The sequence below is a fragment of the Serinus canaria genome, chromosome 7, assembly GCF_022539315.1.
Source record: "Serinus canaria isolate serCan28SL12 chromosome 7, serCan2020, whole genome shotgun sequence".
In the NCBI taxonomy this organism is placed as follows: domain Eukaryota; kingdom Metazoa; phylum Chordata; class Aves; order Passeriformes; family Fringillidae; genus Serinus; species Serinus canaria.
Window position 1 is genome coordinate 21,896,523 of NC_066321.1, and position 18,022 is coordinate 21,914,544.

The window sequence follows — 18,022 nt, forward strand, 5'->3', positions numbered from 1 at the left end:
ACCCATGAGTGTCCACTTTACTCTTCTCCATGAGGGTCCCTCTCTCATCACAAAGACAGTTTAGCTGCCTGTGGAGCAGCTGCTGAACTGCTCCAGTTTATGGCCTTGTATATTCAGATAAATTGCCGCTCATTTCTCTTAATATCCTGTGCTGTAATTTGAAAAATCCTGAAAATCAACCCTTTTCATCAGCATTCTGAAGTTAAAATTGTATTTTAAAAACAGCAACAGATTTGCATCTGAGCAGAAATGTTGCTTTTACTCATTCAAATATTCAGTTCAGCTGCCTTGGACTGCCCCAGCCTAAACTAGAGTTGAATCAGCATTTGTTTTGTTTCACATAATGACAGAATTAGCTACATTTGTTCAAACTTCCTTGATTTACTACCTGATCTTATTATTCAGAATTCAGTCTGTCTCTTCCTTTTGTGGTTTTTTTGAGCTCAGAAGGGGCAGAACTGAACAACTTAGGTCCAGTTCCAAGGAAAAGGAGAGTAAGTTATGGAAGTTGTGTGCTTCTACCCCAAACAAAATGCAAATGGTCTAGTACTGGCATAATGATAATTTAGCTGTAAACCATTAAATCACTACTTTTCTGCTGTGGTTGGCCACCAGTACAACACCACATGGTGGATGGTGCTCACTAGCTTGTGTTTAGGTTCCCTGTTCACAGCTCTGTGACTCTGGTTCCTCTTTTGCTGACTGCAAGTCCTCCTTCCCATTTCTCCATTCCTTGAGTGACAGGAGAGGTACAAAAGAAACATGGTACAAGGAAACAGAATATCCTATGTTCATGGCATTGGCAGTCTCCTGCCAAAGATTTCTGTGGCAAGTTCAAAAAAAGCCGTTTCTAAATGTTAAATTTGTCTCCATTATCTTGCCTTGTAATTGCTTAGGGTGCTCAATTCCCTCTTGGCACAGCAGATGAAGGGACCATTAAATGCCTAATACCACCATGTGTGCTTGTCCACACTCTGCCTGACTCTCATCTAATCTATTCTCATTATCTTTGCATGTATTCCTGAATGTCTTCATTCTGAGGCATGTCTCTCAAAATAGATTGTATTACTCTGCTATATTTCTTCAGTACAAACAGGGAGAGTACCTCTGTTTTGGCAGTCCACAGGGAATTTGAGCCAAATTAGAAGGAATCACAGGAACTTTTGGGGGAACAGACTAAGAAGGAACTGAATAGCAAGCAAGGCTGAAAAAGATACAAGTTTAGGGGATGGGAGAAAGTGGCTATTTGGATAAGCGTATCTTAAAGTAGTTTAGTACATAAACGGCAACTCTGCAGATCAGGAGTCAGCCTAACCCATCTCCCCATCAGACCTTAAATGACAGTGATAGTCTCCACTCTTAGCCGTGTGTTAAAAGACTGTGCATCTGATTTATAAAAAGGATATGGGTGCCTGCATATATCAGAAAAAATACAGATGTCTCCAAATAGCTGTAAACTGCCTTCCATTTTCACAAAGCATCTGGAAATTCAGATGTTTAATAAAATCCCTTTTTTAGTTATATAATCTTGACTTTCCATTAGTAGCTACCTTTACAGGACAATTTTACTATTGCGTAAATATCAAGTAATATTATATGATATAAGAATTATTGAGACAGGCTTAATCTAAGGTGTAGATATTTTATTCTGTTCTGACATCTAGTTCACTCAGGATCATGAAAACCTATTGTTTTAAGCAAGGGAAAAGACACTGTTTCACATGAAAAGTGATCAATCACTATGTGAAGGGAACCCTAGAAGGAGAGTCAAACACCTAAGGTGGGTTTTGTTCATTTTAAAGAGTCACTTAATTATTTGTCTCCTTTCTTTTGGGAACAGTTTTTGCACAGTCTATTCAAACACTCTGCCTGTCCCAGACATGGTGTTTACACAATTACGTCACTCAGTTGTGTGTCTGATATTGCATACCTTGGTATTCCCCAAAGCATACTTAGGGAATTCTCTTAGAATGTAATAATCACTAGAAGAAAATGTCCTTCTCTTTAAACACCAAGAATTTGCAATAGCTGATTAGTTTCTTAAGTTGCCTGGCCATCTGATCCAGGAAATGGTTTTTGTGAGTCAGCTACAACAGTAAAGTGTTAGAGTTTTAACTGAAATATGTCAAACATTTCTGCCAAGTCATCTGATAAATGTCCCTGTTCAGCTGTAAAGAACTCTGTAAAGGATTCAGTCAAGAACAGTACAATTACACTAGGCTTTTTATAACACCTTTTTCTTATTTTAATTAAGCAAGTAAAAATTCAACTGACTTAAACTGCATTCAAGCACAATCAGCCTTCCTCATACCCTTGTACTTAGCCTCCTCCTGAGAAGCTGTTCTCATCCAGAAATTATAGAGCTCTTGTCATACTTATAGTCTTCTCAAAAGCATATAAAAGGATTTAGCTTCTAAGTAAAACACAAGTCTCTTTCACAATACATTTTATATGTTATATACCCTTAGGACTAACAATAGTTATTAGAACCAATATGTCTAGGGACATGAACAAGGAAAATACAGAATTAAGCAAATGTCATTATTATGTAATTTCTTCTTTCTCCTCTAAATTCCGAGAAATTCCAGGAGATTGGGAGAATTTGAATGTAACACATCAAACTACGTTATTAGATTGGATATTTCAGCAAAGGGCTGTAATATAATGTATTTTCCAGTATGGAGAACTGAGAATAATCATGAGATAATGTCACCAAGACAAAATGCAGGTGTGCAGGAATTGCAACAGGCAGGAAAGTGTAGAGGCAAATAGTTTCTACAGAAGCTCCCTTGTCATGCTGGCCAGTTACATTTCACTTTAACTGACAGCTCTCTTAAAAAAGGGGAAGTGGAGAAAGTCTTGGGGCAGTAAAAAAGAGTGTGCACTTGAGCTCCTTTGGGATATGCACCTTGAAAGCTAACTGTCTGTAAATGTCAAATTATGCTTAATTTCACCTACCAAGCCATGAGAGGAGGACATATGTGTTATCTATGTTTGGTTTTACAGAATGCCTCAAAAAGTAAATATGAAAGCTTTTTCTCTTGACAAGCTTTTGACATACACTGTGGAAGGGTTGAATCTGACATCTAGTTCCCTAGAGCAGGGCTATACATTTCTATGCAGTTTTCTCTGAAGCTTGTTTCTCTTCCCTTAGTTTTTTGGATGCAGCAGGACTGTCATTCCAGTAGAATGAAAAAGGTGAAATGAGTTCACTGTGCACCTGCAAAGTATGTACATTGATAAACATACCTGCCACTATTGCTACCAGTGACAGAGAATAACTGGTTTGACTACCAGAAGTAATCAGAAGAAACAGATGCATCTCATTCCATTTGCAGAGGCAAACAGCTTGGTCAGCTTTGAACAGAGGTGTAGGGGGATACAGTGTGGGTAAATGAAGGTGGTATAGAAGGTAATCTTATCCCCCAGTGAGTTGCAGCTGGACCAATTACTAAAGATTAGAAGCAGGCCTGATCTTAACAGGCCACACCTGTAGCCAATGAGAACAGTGGTATCAAAGAGTGGATTGGTGGGACCTAGAGTCAGATGGCTGCTGCAAGGACCAGGAACAGGCAGTGCTTAAAGGAGCTGCCTGTGAGAAACATCGAGGCAGTAGGAAGCTCTAGCAATGTGAAATCCTTGCACTATAATGACTTAAAACTCGTGCTAGCTAAGACAACACAGAGGGATGCACAAACTTATCATGCATATAGCTAACAATTTAGAAAGTATTTTTCTTCCATGCAAAATTGGTATACAGAGAATTCAGGTCTGGAGTTACTAAGTACAGCAATAGTAAAAATATATCACTGATAACTCTGCTTTGGAGCACCAGTGGAGTTACTCCAGTTAGTGGAGTTACAGCAGTTTCACTGAGGAGTCTATATATACTTTTAAATATACCATGGACAAGAACTTACTACTTGATTCTCAGTGAACATCTCTCATTGAGATACATATTTACTTTTAAGTTCTGGTGTTTCTAAGATTTCAGATCATCTTGACTGAAAGCTGAAATAGCTGAGCTCCTTTTACACTCTTTTTATTAGGAGAGAGTTGACCACCATGTACAAAAACATCTGCATTTCTTGTTTGTTCAAAGAGAAAATACTGCCCACTAACCTTTTCTATATAAGAAAAGGTCAGCTTATGGTCAGAGATCCCCAGATTAGAGGTTTCATTCATGGCCAATGCTCTCTCTTATATTTTTTTCCCTGTTATCACTCCTATCCTTGTTTAACCTTTCAAATCCAGGCTGATCCTTGCCACTGGCTAGAGGTCCTGCAAGCTGCTTCGTAGCTGTAAGCTCTGAGACCTGGGCCTTTCTTCTGTGGCACTGAGGCTGATAAGGTGAGCTCATAGTGCTGTAAGCTGGTAGTGCATGGATGGACTGAGGGATGAATGCAGTGCCTTTTCCCAGGGACTCTGCTGACGTTGTAGAAGTGACACAATGCCTAAGTAGGTCTTAGAGAAATTGGCTACTTTAGGGAAACTTCTTGGCCCATTCCATATCAACAGACTCCTCCCAGAGCATGAATTACTTGGTGTTGAATGACATGTTCATGAATGTGTGTAGAGGCTTGTTTTGTTTTTTTCCCCCCCTCTGGTGAAAAAAAGGCTAATCCAGAGGTTATCTCAAGGGCTTATGCCTTATTCCCCCTTTTATTGCCTCAGCAGCTTCTTTGAGTCCATGATTCAGCTGTGGATGTCCCACACCCATCCTAAACCTAGGGCAGCCAAAACCCCACCTCTTCTGTAGGTGGTGTCTTTTTTTACAGGGGTACAGAACAAAAAGGTGTTCTAATACATTTGTGTCAATCACATCTTAATAGTGGTTGAACTGGAGAAGGCAAGAACACCTGGAACACGCCTTATTCAATAGGTGTTTCCTTCTGTTTAAGCCTTTCAACAGCACCATGATATGAAGAGTCTTGAAAAAATTAGATCCTACTTTTTCATTTATCTAGAAAGTAAAGGCTTCTTTATTTTCTCAAAGCCTAGTATTATGATAATGTTCTTCTGTTGCCTTAAGAAGCAGTAAGGTGAATTAAGCATTGTAGCTCAAAGCTCTGTCACTTTAAAATGTTTTAAATGAAAAATAAACAAAAAGAATCCCACAACTTTTTCTGCTATTTAGTCAGTAAAGGAATAGCACAGACATGTACTACAGCACTACACTTCCTGCCAGGACTGGGAACTTTCTCATCTTTCTATAAAACTTCATTGAAATATTTCAAAATTCTTGCTACAGTTTAGGTTAAACAGTGTACCATCTCTCAGATGTATGTATAGTTGCTACTTGCCATCAATTAATTTTCTGCATCTGCTATCTACATCTCAGGGGCTCTCATGCTATTTTAGGTGATCCTCTACGACCTGTTGCAGGACTCCACTCAAGGCAAGAAAATTTATCAGAAGAGTCTTTTCTTTGCACAGCCTGTGTGCTGGTTGCCCAGGAGTGTAGTGTTTGTCCTGAGAACATGTTCCCTCTGTGGTCTCCCATGGGACCACTGTGTAATGGAACTCTGAGACACCTAGTTTTGAAGACCTCTCTGAAAGTTCACAGTACTTTGGCAACTTTATTTTGTATTACACTGTAAACTGGCTTTAAAACTATGTTTCTTGAAAATGCCAATGTGCAGAATTCTGGAAATGCAGGCCTTTGTTGACGTGAGGTGTCACACTGGGCTGGCATCTCACTTACGCTTACAGATGCACTCGGTTTTGTGGGCAGGACAGCTCATGGAATGGCAAAGGCTGCTGCTTTGGCTCAACAACAATTAGAATACTTCCAACTACTGCATTGTAGATCTGCTGGTATTTTTACTGATATAAGTTTTCTTTGGTGTCACAACATATTACTTTCAAAATCCTGTTCCCTAAGTTTTCTTCTCAGCATTACTACTTACCAGAATGAATTATATGGTTCAATTAGATTCTCTACTTAGATACAGGTTTTGAAAACATGCCAGTGGTTCACTTCAGCAAACGAGAAGCAGTGACCTCACAATCTGATAGCACATTATGTTACTGTTGCTTTTTATGAAAAGTGCCATCCTTCCAAGGGAAGCAGAGATTGCATGCAGAGCACTGGTAGGAGTTCAGCATTCTTATTGTAAGAAAAGTCCCCTGTTGCACAAAAACTAAGTGTGACTTAGCTATTACTCTACTTTGCAAAAGACAAGGCTCTCAATAGTTTCCACATCACACCACTATGTCTCTAGCATCCCCAGTTAAATCTTCATTCACACACATACTTTAAAACTAATTTGGAACTATTTTGAGAAATAAGTTGTGAGGTGATGACAAGTATTACTTATCAGGTTCTAGTTGAGGTCAATTTTTTACTGTGAAACTCTACAATTAGGATTAAATAAATGACCAATGGGCTCATTATTTTATTGTTCCTTACAAGAGACTGGGATACAAGGAAACATTCTAGGAAAATCTGAAGCCTACTACAGGGGATTTAGTATCTGTTTGGCAGCATTCAGCAGTGTGGAAAGTTTTAGGTAACTGTGACTGAAAGTCCCCCCAGCTATATCCAGAACTTCAGTAAACAATGTGAATGGAAATTCAGTCAAGACCTGTGTTTGTTTCCTACAGACTGCCTCCACAGCAGCAGACAGCTAAATGTGGATATACATGTGTTAATCCAGAAACTTGTATACAAATTATTCACAGGGGGGAAATTTAACTCCACAACCAAACTATCAAACTGCCACAACAGCTGTTTATGTTGCACTTATACCAGAAACCTAACTTAAGGCTGAGATCCCATTGCAACTAGTGCAATCACTGCCCCAGGAAAATTGCAGGCTATTTTCTAGACAAAGTACACAAAGGGCATAAAATCAATTAACAATGGTGAGAATAAAAGCAAAACAAACAGTAATAACACCTGGGTGGCTTTTATGAACTGCTTCTCATCAGTAGGCATTACTGGGGTTGGTTCTATGTTGTCACACAGTCCATGGTGTGTTTATCTTCGGACCAGTCTCTCTAGGAAGATACTGTTATCCTTGGTTTATATATGGGGAGCTATGCCTCAAATAAGCACCAATATTGCATGTGAGGTGAGAAACTGAGCCCATGTCTCACTGCTTGTGCAGTACAGCCCGTCCCTGGAGAACTTCCTGCAAATTGCTTAGTTAATGGAAAGGTACCGTGTTGAAGTGTCATGGGAGAAACAGGTCCCTAGAAGAGGTCTGAAAGAGTGTAAGAGCCTTATAAATTCTCCTGGGAATTTATTTCACATATGTAACAAACATCTGAGGAAGAAAGGAACAAATAAATCAACACTGATAGACAAAATGTCATTATCAAAGTATCAGTCATCTCATAGATCCCAGCAATCTACTTCAGGACTTCCAAAGAGCTGGTCGGTGCCAGTCAGTGGCAAAAGCCAGTCATGAAAGTAGGTCCTGTGTGACAACTGAGTGGGCTTCACCAGTGTGAGATACTTCATGTCACAGAGGAAAAGTTGGAATTGATCTGAGCAGGTCATCTAGCCCATCACCTTGCCCTGAGCAGAACTGCTTATAATGGTATGTCTGATAGATGTATGTGGTCTGTTCTTAACGCTGTCTAATGAAGGTGACTTTGTTCTCTTCTTAGGCAGACTACAACAGTTTTTCATTTTCACTGCCATTAGAAAGTAGTCTAATGCTAATACTGAACTTATCTCTTGCAGTTTGAGCTCATTACTTCTCACCAACCTGGCTGGGACATGAAGGGCAGACTGATTGCTTCCTTTCACTCTGTAGCAGTCTTTTACATATTTGAAGACTGGTAACTGATCTTCCTTAGTCTTTTGTAAGGGACTCAGTTTGTTGAGCTTTTTTGCATTCCCTGATGGAAAAAATCGTCTTCTCATCTCTTCTACAGTAAAAAGTTTCCAGTATTCCCATCCTTTCCTGAGTGGAAATCCAAAGCATTCTGGTGCATCAAGGTAAATTCATAACAGAAAGCTATGAATTGGGGTTAGCATTAAATCTGTATCCCCCCTAAATCCCAATTCCTTTCCCTCTTCAAAGTGATGCTACAAAGTGAATCCCAGATGTTCCCAGAGGTCTCAAATACGGTCAGGACTGTCCGTTTTTGCAAGGACTAGCCCAGTGATGGGCATCCCAGATAGAGATGGGGATGCATTCCCAGCAGTCGGTCAGCATTCATTTCGTGGTGCGGGTTGAGCGGGAGAGCAGATCACCGGGACCATGATCCTGCCAGGACAGCCGGGTTGCACAGGCAGAGAGGGACCTGGCTCAGCAGCCCGGCACTCACCGGGACATTGTGGCCCTATCAACAGCGATGATAAAATCTGCAACACCTGTTGGATTATCTGCCACCTCACCGACCTATTTCTTAAGTATTCCGCCTATGCTATTGTCATTAATTAGCATTTCATCATTAACTTAGGCAATCCGCATCTCTAAAGGACACCTTTGTGTTCTTTCAAGTTTGTTCAGCGACCCAGAGGGGCTGTAATTACAGCACCGGAGGCGGGAAATCTTTAATAAACGCTTTCGCTCTCTCTCTCCGGTTTGCCCACCGAGCCCAGCGCTGCCGAGGCAGGAGGCTCCGGCAGGACGCACGGACCCCGCCGGGCCGGGGGCACGGGAGCGGGCGGCGCGGGGCTCATTGCGGGGGGGGCGGGCGGTGCGGCGGGGCCCGCGCGGGGAGCGCCGGGCGGCGCCTTCCGCCCGCGCGCCCTCTCACCCGGCGGCGGTCGCGGCACAACACGGAAGCGATGGCGGCCGCGGCCGGGGAGGCAGCGGGAGGCGGCGGCGGCTCCCCGTCCTCCGCCCGGCGGCGGCTGCGCATCATCTCCGGGCACCTGCGGGGCTCGCCGCGGGCTCCGGGGCGGGGAGCGCTCTCTCCGAGCCCCTGCAAGGCGCAAGGCGGCTCCGCCGGGCCGGCCTCCGGCTCCATCCCGAAGAAGCGGTGGGTGCGGGCGGGGGTTCCCGCGGGCCGCGCCGGCGGGGCAGGGCCGGGCGCTCTCCCGGAGCGCGGGGCCGGGGCCGCGGGCTGGGGCTGCGCTCTGGCAGCGCTCTGCTCCCGGCCGGACACGGGCGCGGGCCGGCGGGGCCCGGGGAGGCCCCGCGTGGGCTCTGCGGGAGGAGCGGCGGGAGGAGGCTGAGGCAGATGCCAGTCGCGGGTGATGTACATGGCTGAAGCCATTCACCGCTGCGGGGACTGGAGGAAAGCGAAAGGAGGTGGTCTTCAGCCTCTTGCCTGTTTTTGTAGTAGGTGGGATGGTGTTAAAATGGGAAGTCGTTCGTGATCATCTGCTTCACGTCTGTCGATGTGATGGAGAAGTTTTTTTTTTTTTTTGTAAAATACTTTGAGGCTGCTCTAATGAGGAATGCAGCACGTGTGAAGAGCAGGGTCTGTGTCTCCTCCCTCGGTCCTCTCCTGTTCATAGAAACCTTCAGCTGATGTGAATACTGGCAGAGTGTGCTCATGCATTAGGTTCTAAGAAAAGTTTCTTAAAAATGAATAATTTTAGAGCTATGAAATACTTTTTCCTGCCTCTGTAGTAGTAAGGAGTCAGGTCACATAACACCAAGGGAAGACAATCAAATTGTCTAGTTCAAAGTAATTTCACTGGCTCTTGGATTTGTTTTTCTGCTAGATTTTTTTTTTTAATGCTATGCTTATAATACCATTATGTAGTTCCATGTAGCTTATTATTATGAGGCCCCCTTTCTTCTGGGACTTGTATTAGTTTTGTGACTTTCTTTTACTGCTCCCCCTTTCTTAGATGTGGATTTTCTATGTGTATGTTGGTTTGCTATCTCACAAGAGCATTTTAAGGCTTAGGTTGCAGACAAGCTCCTGTTCTCTCTTGAGCTGTGGGCAGGAACTAGTGTGTTAGTGCATGGGGGTAGTCCAGAGGCAGACTGGGCAAGCAGTGAATAGAAGAGCTGTTCCTCATTTGAGGAAGTTCCATTCAGCCCATGCTTTGCTCTCAACCTTTTCAAAAAGAGAGCAAGGAACAGCCTGGATTCTCCTAACAGGTGGTTTGTGGCCTACAGTCAGAAGCTGGACTTGCCTGCTTTGGAAGGACTGGGATGTCATGTACATGCAGTCAGATGTGAACAGCTTTGAAGGCATTTAGTTCTCATTGAGGGGAATTTGATACTAGTGCTGCTCACTGGGACAAATGGGTTGATCTGAAGTTGTTGCCTTCCATATTGAGTTTTTGTTTGTTTTGAATCCAGGAAGAAATCACTGTTTCCAGAAAAATACCATCTTAGTTATTTTTCAGGGATTTATTTAAATGTATTGCTGTATAATTACTGCATCTGTGAAGAGCAGGAGAAACAAACTTTTGTGAAAGTGCCTGTGACCTGAAAGATAGCTTCCTCTCTATGGAAACAGAGGCTTGGGAAGATTAACATCTGTACTTCTACAAGTTACTGACATTGCTGTCCCATATTAGGACTTGCTATAGGATCATAATGGATTAGTATTTTTCCTCTAAATAACTTGACCTGGACTCAGAATAAAAATTTGCTCTGGAGGTGTAAGGGAAAGCTTAGCTTGTTCTGGAAATTTGCTGGAAAGCTTAGCTTGTTCTTCACCAGAGTTATAATTTTCTTGCTCTACTTAGAGCCCAGCTTATTTGTATGTGTAGAAACAAGAGAAACTTAAAGGGAGCTTTATCTCTGTCCTTAGTTTCTGCCTGAACATCTGAGATATGGTTGAAACACATCTAAGACGCTGCATGGGAAAATTCTGAGACTACAGTATAGCTAGGATATGAGGATCTTGGTTGAGCTCATGTTTGAGGAGAATACCCAGGTTTTGGAGTGATGGAGGAGAAAGTTCTGTTGCCAACACTGATTTGGGGGGGACAAGTCATGAATACCTGAGTCTTGTTCTAGTGACTCCCAACTAATCTGGAGCTGATTTTTATTTGTGAGGCTGAGAAGGTTGCTGCAAGAATCTAGTAAAAATAGCTGACCTAGAGACAGTGCGTGCCTCTTTTTGGTAATAATAGGGCAATCCAAAGCTGGATGATGTTTTCTTGTAGTCTGTTGAATGCTGATTCAGCTCTACTGCCTCTTTTGAACTGTTATTCTGATTTTTCCTAGCAAAGCTGTAGCCAAAAGTACCTTAAACAAAATCTTTGTATTTTACCTGTTGCATCTTTCCTGTAGTGTTTGAAATAGTAGCAAAGCTCTAGACACTGCTTTAGCAGATTCAGGTGCACTCTCCTCATGTTGCATTTCTTCTGTAAGTAAATGGCTTTCTTTGATGGAAAGAGCCCCTTTGTAGTACTTTAGGTCTGAGATGACAGAATTTTTTTTCTGGCTGTTTTTCTAACAGTCAGTAGACAGTGGCCTTTGGGAAACATGGCTTTCTTGTTGATATTCAATGACCAAACTGCTAATGATCTTATCCAGACATTATTTCTCACCAGCCTGGGGAGGATGGAGATTACATGGTATTGGCTGAAAGTCTGTGGGTCTCATCTTATTCTTCTTGCTTCCAAATAAAAATGCTTTGGAAGACTGAGCAATGCATTTGCATGTTGATGTGTTTAAGGATTGTAATACGCTTTCTAGTTTTTCAAGTTTTAGTTATTGAGATGGGAAAATTCCTCAAAAGACAAGTAACTATGTATTTAAATATCCTCTTGAGGGAAATCTTAGGCGCTGTGAGAGTAAAGAGATATTATTTCTCAGTGGCATTCCTGGCTTAAATGTAATATTTTAATTGAGTGTTGCAGTGATAGCTGGAATCATAGTTACACAATGTGTGTTGAAGCCTGAAGAGGATCATAGGCATGCTGAAAAAGTTGGTAAGATAATTGAGCTGTAAAATGACTCTTCCTTGAGATTAGCTTTCCTGTCCTTTTATGTTGACTTTTGTTGACTGGTAAGCTCACTTTGCTGGTGAGACTTGAATTAAAAATTTACTTAATCTTCAGAATAACTGTGGATACATGAAGTGTTCAACTTGTACTGCTTTTGAAGCAGTCAGGTGCAGCAACTTCCTAGAACAGAGTTGTACCAGAGTAACTGCTGGGTGTGCTCAAAAGTAAGAGTCCCTTAGAGATGGAATATGCACTGATGCTGATCTCATCAAAACTTGTATAGTATGACTTACTCAAACTTTCAATGAGGTGTCTTTGTTGAAAGGGGTAATTGATTAAGTTTAACTAAATGTTGACTCAGTAGCTTGTAGGCTTAAAATTTATTCTGTCCTGGAGCAACAGAAAGCTGGACAGGATCTCCTGATTATCCTCTCTCTGTGGAAAAGCTGCTTTCCTAGGGGATGAAGAGAGGCTTGTGAATATCTTGTAATTATTATGAGCATACTGTTGCACAGGGTAAACTGAGGGATGAGCGTGTAGTGAGCTGTGTGTCGAGTTCACAGGCAGGTTGTTCAGGGCAACGTGTTAATGTTGCTGCACCTTCTTCATATAGACTCCTGCAATTCTTGCTGCTAACAATTATGATGTTGTTATGCAGCAACATGAATAACTCCTACAGAATTGGTACTACTTGAATATAACACTCTCTTCAGAGAGGCTTTGTATCTTACCCCCAATACTCACAGCAGTCTTTGTAATAAAGACTTCATCCTTTAGAGAGCAGTGTTTAAGCAACACGTGCTAAGCTGTATCCTGGTGTAGGTGATTTCTGAGTTTAAGGTGGTGAAAAAGGATGAAGAAGGAAAGGGCTGGTGGCACTTCACCAGTCTTAGGAAATCAGCAGAGTAAGAACCTGTTGCATTGAGGAAGGTGTGGCAGTTCACAGGAGGTTCTGTGATTGCATCAAAGCAATTAATTGTTAGTCAAAGGTAATACTTGAGGAACAGATAAAGAAGATTCTCTCATGGAAACATTAACATGAAAAAGTGTCATAATCTGATGGTAAAAGTGACTTCATTTGTTACAGCAATTCATGTCTAACACATAGCTCCAAGTAGTTGCATGTCAGGAAGATGAAATGTAGGAAATCTATTAAGAATTTAAGTAACACAATATTTATTGTTAGATCATTTGATACCAAGTAAGCCAAACTGGATATATTCATTAGCAAAATTTTATTAGAAAAAGAACCTAGACGAAAGTGTGAAGTGTTTAATATGTGAAGCTCAATAAAGATTATTATATGAAAGCAAGTAGCAGTTTACAGCAAAAACTGACTTTTTTAGATCAGCTGTTTGATATCTACTGAGACCTGAACTGTTAAGTGCAAGAAAATGAATGTGTATATGGCTGTTTATTTAAGCTTGATGTGCTTATTTAAACTGAATAGAATTAGAATAATCTGATAATGCAATAGATTAAAGTAATTACTTGGACTAGAAGCTACTTTGAGCTGAAGCAAAGTAAGAAGATCAGTAGTGTAGTAGACTGCAGTCAACTAGACTTTCCTGAAGTGTTAGTGCACCTCTTTGTAGAAAATAAATAATGTGGAGTATAAAAAATCAGTTGCAGGTTGATTGTGATGGACAAGCCTAATGCCTCTGTAGTGTTGTTATATCAAAACTGGGCTATTTTGTGCAATACCATTGGGGTTGATGGTGTAGGCCAGAAAGCTTTCTTGAGCCATGATGTATTTGCTACAAAGCACGCTAAAAGGTTCTCTATGGGATGGGTAAAAGGTGTCCAGGAAATGAATTTACTTGTGCAGAAAAATGACAGACAGTTGATTCCTTCATTAAGTTACTTCTTTTAAGACAGCAAAGCAGAATTCCTGGTTTTGCAAGCTTTCAGAAAATACTTCTCAAAGGACTGATCTTTGTGCTGTTTCATTTACTGCCTGGAAGTAGCCATGTGTGTGCATTTTGTAGTAGAGGAGTCTCTTCAAAGATAGAAGTGAAACTGGTGTCAGCTGAAGTAGTAGGTGGAAAAGGAGAGCTTCTAGTAAAGAATTCTGTTGCATAAGAATCATCATTTGGCCAAGTGTGTACTGAGAAGAATGATTGTAATGTCTTGGCTCTGCTTGATCTTTAATTCACGCTAATTGACTTTATTTATTATGGAAGAACACTAGAGAAACACTAGTTTCCCTATTCCTTGGGGCTTTATTACACTGTGGTGAAGAGTAATGAAATAGTCAAGGCTAAGAATGTGTGTAAGAAAAGTGAACACTTGTTTTATCAGAATAGTTTAAAGAAAAGCATTCTGCTTTTGAGTACCTGAACCCTTGATGTTATGCCTAAAATCTGGTTGTCTGCATTTGCTTCTTCCTGTAGGTTTAAACTGTAATTAGGAGCCCAGGTTTGTGTTGTTGTGTTAGGTATTCAGCAAACAGAATAGCAACTGAATTGGTGTATGTGCAGCTGCAGGGGCTTAGCTGGAAATGTGGACTACAGACCCTCTAGTCTAAAATGAAGAATATTCAGCATCTCATCACTTAGGATTACAAGAAATTGCTTTGACTGATTTTTATAGATGTATTTCATGGAATCAGTTTGAAAGGAACAGTAAATACACAAACTTAGAATGTGTCTAAGGTTATAAAACAGGTGTTACTTGACTTCAGACTTGAAAACAATTGTATTGGGTTTGCTGCAGGGAAGGTCTTCCAAGAGGGAAAAAGCATAAGAATGACAAACACAGCAGATACTCTCTGCCTGCAGCATGGCATTCCTCTCCAGATAAATGATGCTTTCACAAAGCAATTCTTGAAACAATTCCTTGGGCTGCATGTTCTCTCTTTATTTCTGGCACCTGATGCTGATTTACTACTGGCTTCAGAAGCACTCTGTAGTGTTGCCTGGTTGAGAAGTGTGACTCTATAATCTGAACAGAGACACTGCTCCAGGGGAGAGGAAGAGGGATCTTCTGGTACCACTCATGGAAAGGGTTCTGAATTTCCAGCTGGGGGGCTGGATTGGTAACCCAAAGTCCAACTGGGGTAGGCTCTGAGGAATTCTTCCTTGGGTAATGTCTTCTTGTAACATAATACTGCCTCAGTATTACTGCACCCACACACTGAGTTATGCAAGAACTCTGCAGCTTGAAAGGCTGTGTTACATTAGGCAAATACTGGTGCTTAAGCCCATGTGGTAGCCCTTAAAATTGCCACTTTAGCTGATTTTCAGGAATCTGCTGGCTCTTCCATTGGGCAGCAGAAGTGCCTGTGAATATTTTATGTGTATGGGATTTTAATGCTGAGTATCTGCTGGTGATGAATTGACAGTGTCAGTGGTTATTGTGAGGAAACTGACGGGAGCATCTGGGCTTTGCTCCATGTGAGTCACGTTTCTCCAGCTGAACTGAACTGCACATTCATCTTGCTTCTCCAAAGAAGCCTTGGCTATCTATGGGAGACTCTGTGCTTATCCTTCAGCTTCCTGTGGGAGAGATGAGAACTTTTTCATCCAGTCACTGTGCCAATCACTGAAACCTAAGATTTGAGCAGTGCTGGCAGGTACAGTTTGTTGAAATAGTGTAGTCCCAAGGCCTCTGCCTGCCCAGCTGAGTGACTAGATTCTTCAGGAGCTCTAGATGAGCTGGTGGGCTGGGGGCCACCCTCCTGCCCCCCAACTGTAAAAATCCTTATCCAGTGAGTCAATCTAGTGTTTTAGTGTTGTGTATTGTAATGAAGGTGGAATATTTAAATTCACTTAAACTAGTCACACTGTGGTAATCTATTGTCACTGCTTCCATGGTGACTTGTTTTCTTTCTGGCAATAGAATTTCATTTCTATATACAAACATGCACATTAAAAACCTTAAGCAGGGTTTGATTTGTACTACTTCGTATATTTCAGTAGTGAATTTCTATCATTTAAGTTAGAGGGCAAGAAAGTACTGGTCCATTTCTACTATTTCTAACTAAAGCATTTCACATTTCTGTCAAAAATGAGATAGTTCATGAGCTTGGTATTTTGTTGAAGCTAATGCACTTAATGAATAGGAAAGGTGTTATCTTTAAATAAGACAGTTTGGGTACAATACTACAATAACATTAGTTTAAAGTGAGAATAATGTCAGATGTTGGTGAGAGTCTTGGCTATATATATGTATTCTTGGAAAGGAGTCTGAGAAGAAAACCAGAAGGGTGCATAAATTATATCTTGCTACAAATACCACATGTATGTGCAGCATACTCATTCCAAAAACAGCCCTTCCTGTCTCCAAATAGAAACCTCAGACTTGATCAGTACAGTTTTGAATATAAAAATTGGATGCTTAAGTTTCTTGTTCTGGTGTTTACCTGCCACAAGATATAGTACTGCCCATTGTATGTGGGGGTGTGAAGTCCCCTGCCTTTGTGTTATGTTACAAGGTAGCCAAGATGTTTGGGTCAACTATTCTTCTACAAACATGCAAACATTAGATTTTAATGTAATTATTATCATCACACCAGTGATGGGAGCTATGTTGTCTGACAGAGTAAAGCTTTGTGTACTTAATTTTACTCAGGAATAGTTCAACCAGAAAAGAAACTCTTAGGAGTTAAAGCTCTTAAACTCTGTTCTGTCTTTTAGAGCCTGATCAAAGTGCCAGGTGGTTTAACACCAACCTAGGAAATTAGGCCTTTAGAACAGGCAAGCAGATGGGAATGTGGTTAGTGTAGCAGAAAACCCTCATATCTGAGTCTGTCTTTGTGTCCTTAATTAATAATACCTCCCCATGATTTTGTGGGAAGTATCTGCCTGTACTGATATCAGGACTAATGATAGTTTCAAGCCTGGCATTATCAGTTTATCTCATGTCACCAGTTTCTTTAGGGCCTGGCCTTTTGTGTCTTGCTGTGATTGTCTCCAGATTTGCAGGTAGTTTCTCTAGCCTGTTTCATGCATCATTGTTGGCATATTTATTTGGCACTGCCTTGCAAGAGGACTTCCCTCTCTAAATTAGAGGGGAAGTTTGAACCTTCTTCAATTTTTCTTAATAATATCAAGTCTATTCTGACTTTACAGGATTCAACAAACTACAGAGGTCAGGTATATCAAAATACTGCATTTAGTCAGCAGAGGGAGAAATCTTCCCTTGAGGAGACTGTAGTGATTGGGATTTGAATGGAACATTTAGTTAAAAAAAAAAAATCTCTTGAGCTGGCCAATTCTATGTCACCTTCTCCTCAGCTGTGGACCATCATGTGAATATATGCAGCATTTATAAATATACATACATAGAAATAAGGGTAAAAATGAACAAGTCTGCATCACTTGCTTTAAGAACCCTTTTTGATAATCTGTCACAACAGCACAATAGCACAAGGCATTCCCATGCTATGGAACATGAGTGGATCCTTTTTTATTCTGAAAATATTTAGATGTTACCTATTTGTATGTTGATGTTTATGTATAGAGTGAAAACCAATCATCTTTCACACCTTACCCCTTGCCAACTGGAAAATATCACTGTGTCACTAGTGGTCTAATCCTCTTTCTCTACACAGAAGAAAAACTAACAAATCTTTTCCAGTCCCCACAACCCCATGTACTGCTACAGGCTGGGGGCAGAGGGCTGGAAAGGAGCCCAGCAGAAAAGGACCTTCAGGTGCTGGTCAGCAGCGAGCTGGAGTGAGCCAGTGCGTGCCCAGGTGGCCAAGAAGGCCAAAGGCATCCTGGCCATGGTGTGGCCAGCAGAGCTAGGGCTGTGATCATCCTCCTGTTCTCAGCACTGGTGAGATCACACCTCAAATCCTGTGCTCAGTTCTGGGCTCCTCACAACAACAAAGACATTGAGGGGCTGGAGTTATCCAGTGGAGCAGGTGAAGGGTCTGGAGCACAGATCTGATAGGGAGCAGCTGAAGGAGCTGGGGGTGTTTGGCCTGGAGAAGAGGAGGCTCAGGGGGGACCTTGTCACTCTTCACAACTCCCTGTAGGGAGGTTGTAGCCAGGTGGGAGTCAGCCTCTTCTCCCAGGTAACGGGAGACACAGGATGGGAGGAAATGGCCTCAAGCTGCACCTGGAGAGGTTCAGGTTGGACATCAGGGAGAATTTCTTCACTGAAAGGGCTGTCAGACATTGAAACAGGCTGCCCAGGAAGGTGGTGCAGTCACCATCCTTGGAAGTGTTCAGGAAATGACTGGATGAGGCA

General features: G+C 41.6%; 1 protein-coding gene across 2 annotated transcripts in view; it reads left to right on the plus strand.

The window, feature by feature from the left end:
* The first annotated feature begins 8,712 nt into the window (after positions 1 to 8,712).
* The window catches only part of AGPS (alkylglycerone phosphate synthase), a 45,679-nt gene continuing 36,369 nt past the window's right edge, over positions 8,713 to 18,022 (plus strand). The window contains exons 1-2 of one of the 2 annotated variants that reach the window (XM_050976925.1): positions 8,724 to 8,780; positions 8,871 to 8,943. In XM_050976925.1, the coding sequence (XP_050832882.1) occupies positions 8,750 to 8,780; positions 8,871 to 8,943 (104 nt within the window). In that variant the 5' untranslated portion in view covers positions 8,724 to 8,749. Of the gene's footprint in view, positions 8,944 to 18,022 lie in introns of both variants that reach the window. The other variant, XM_030241579.2, reaches the window with a different exon arrangement.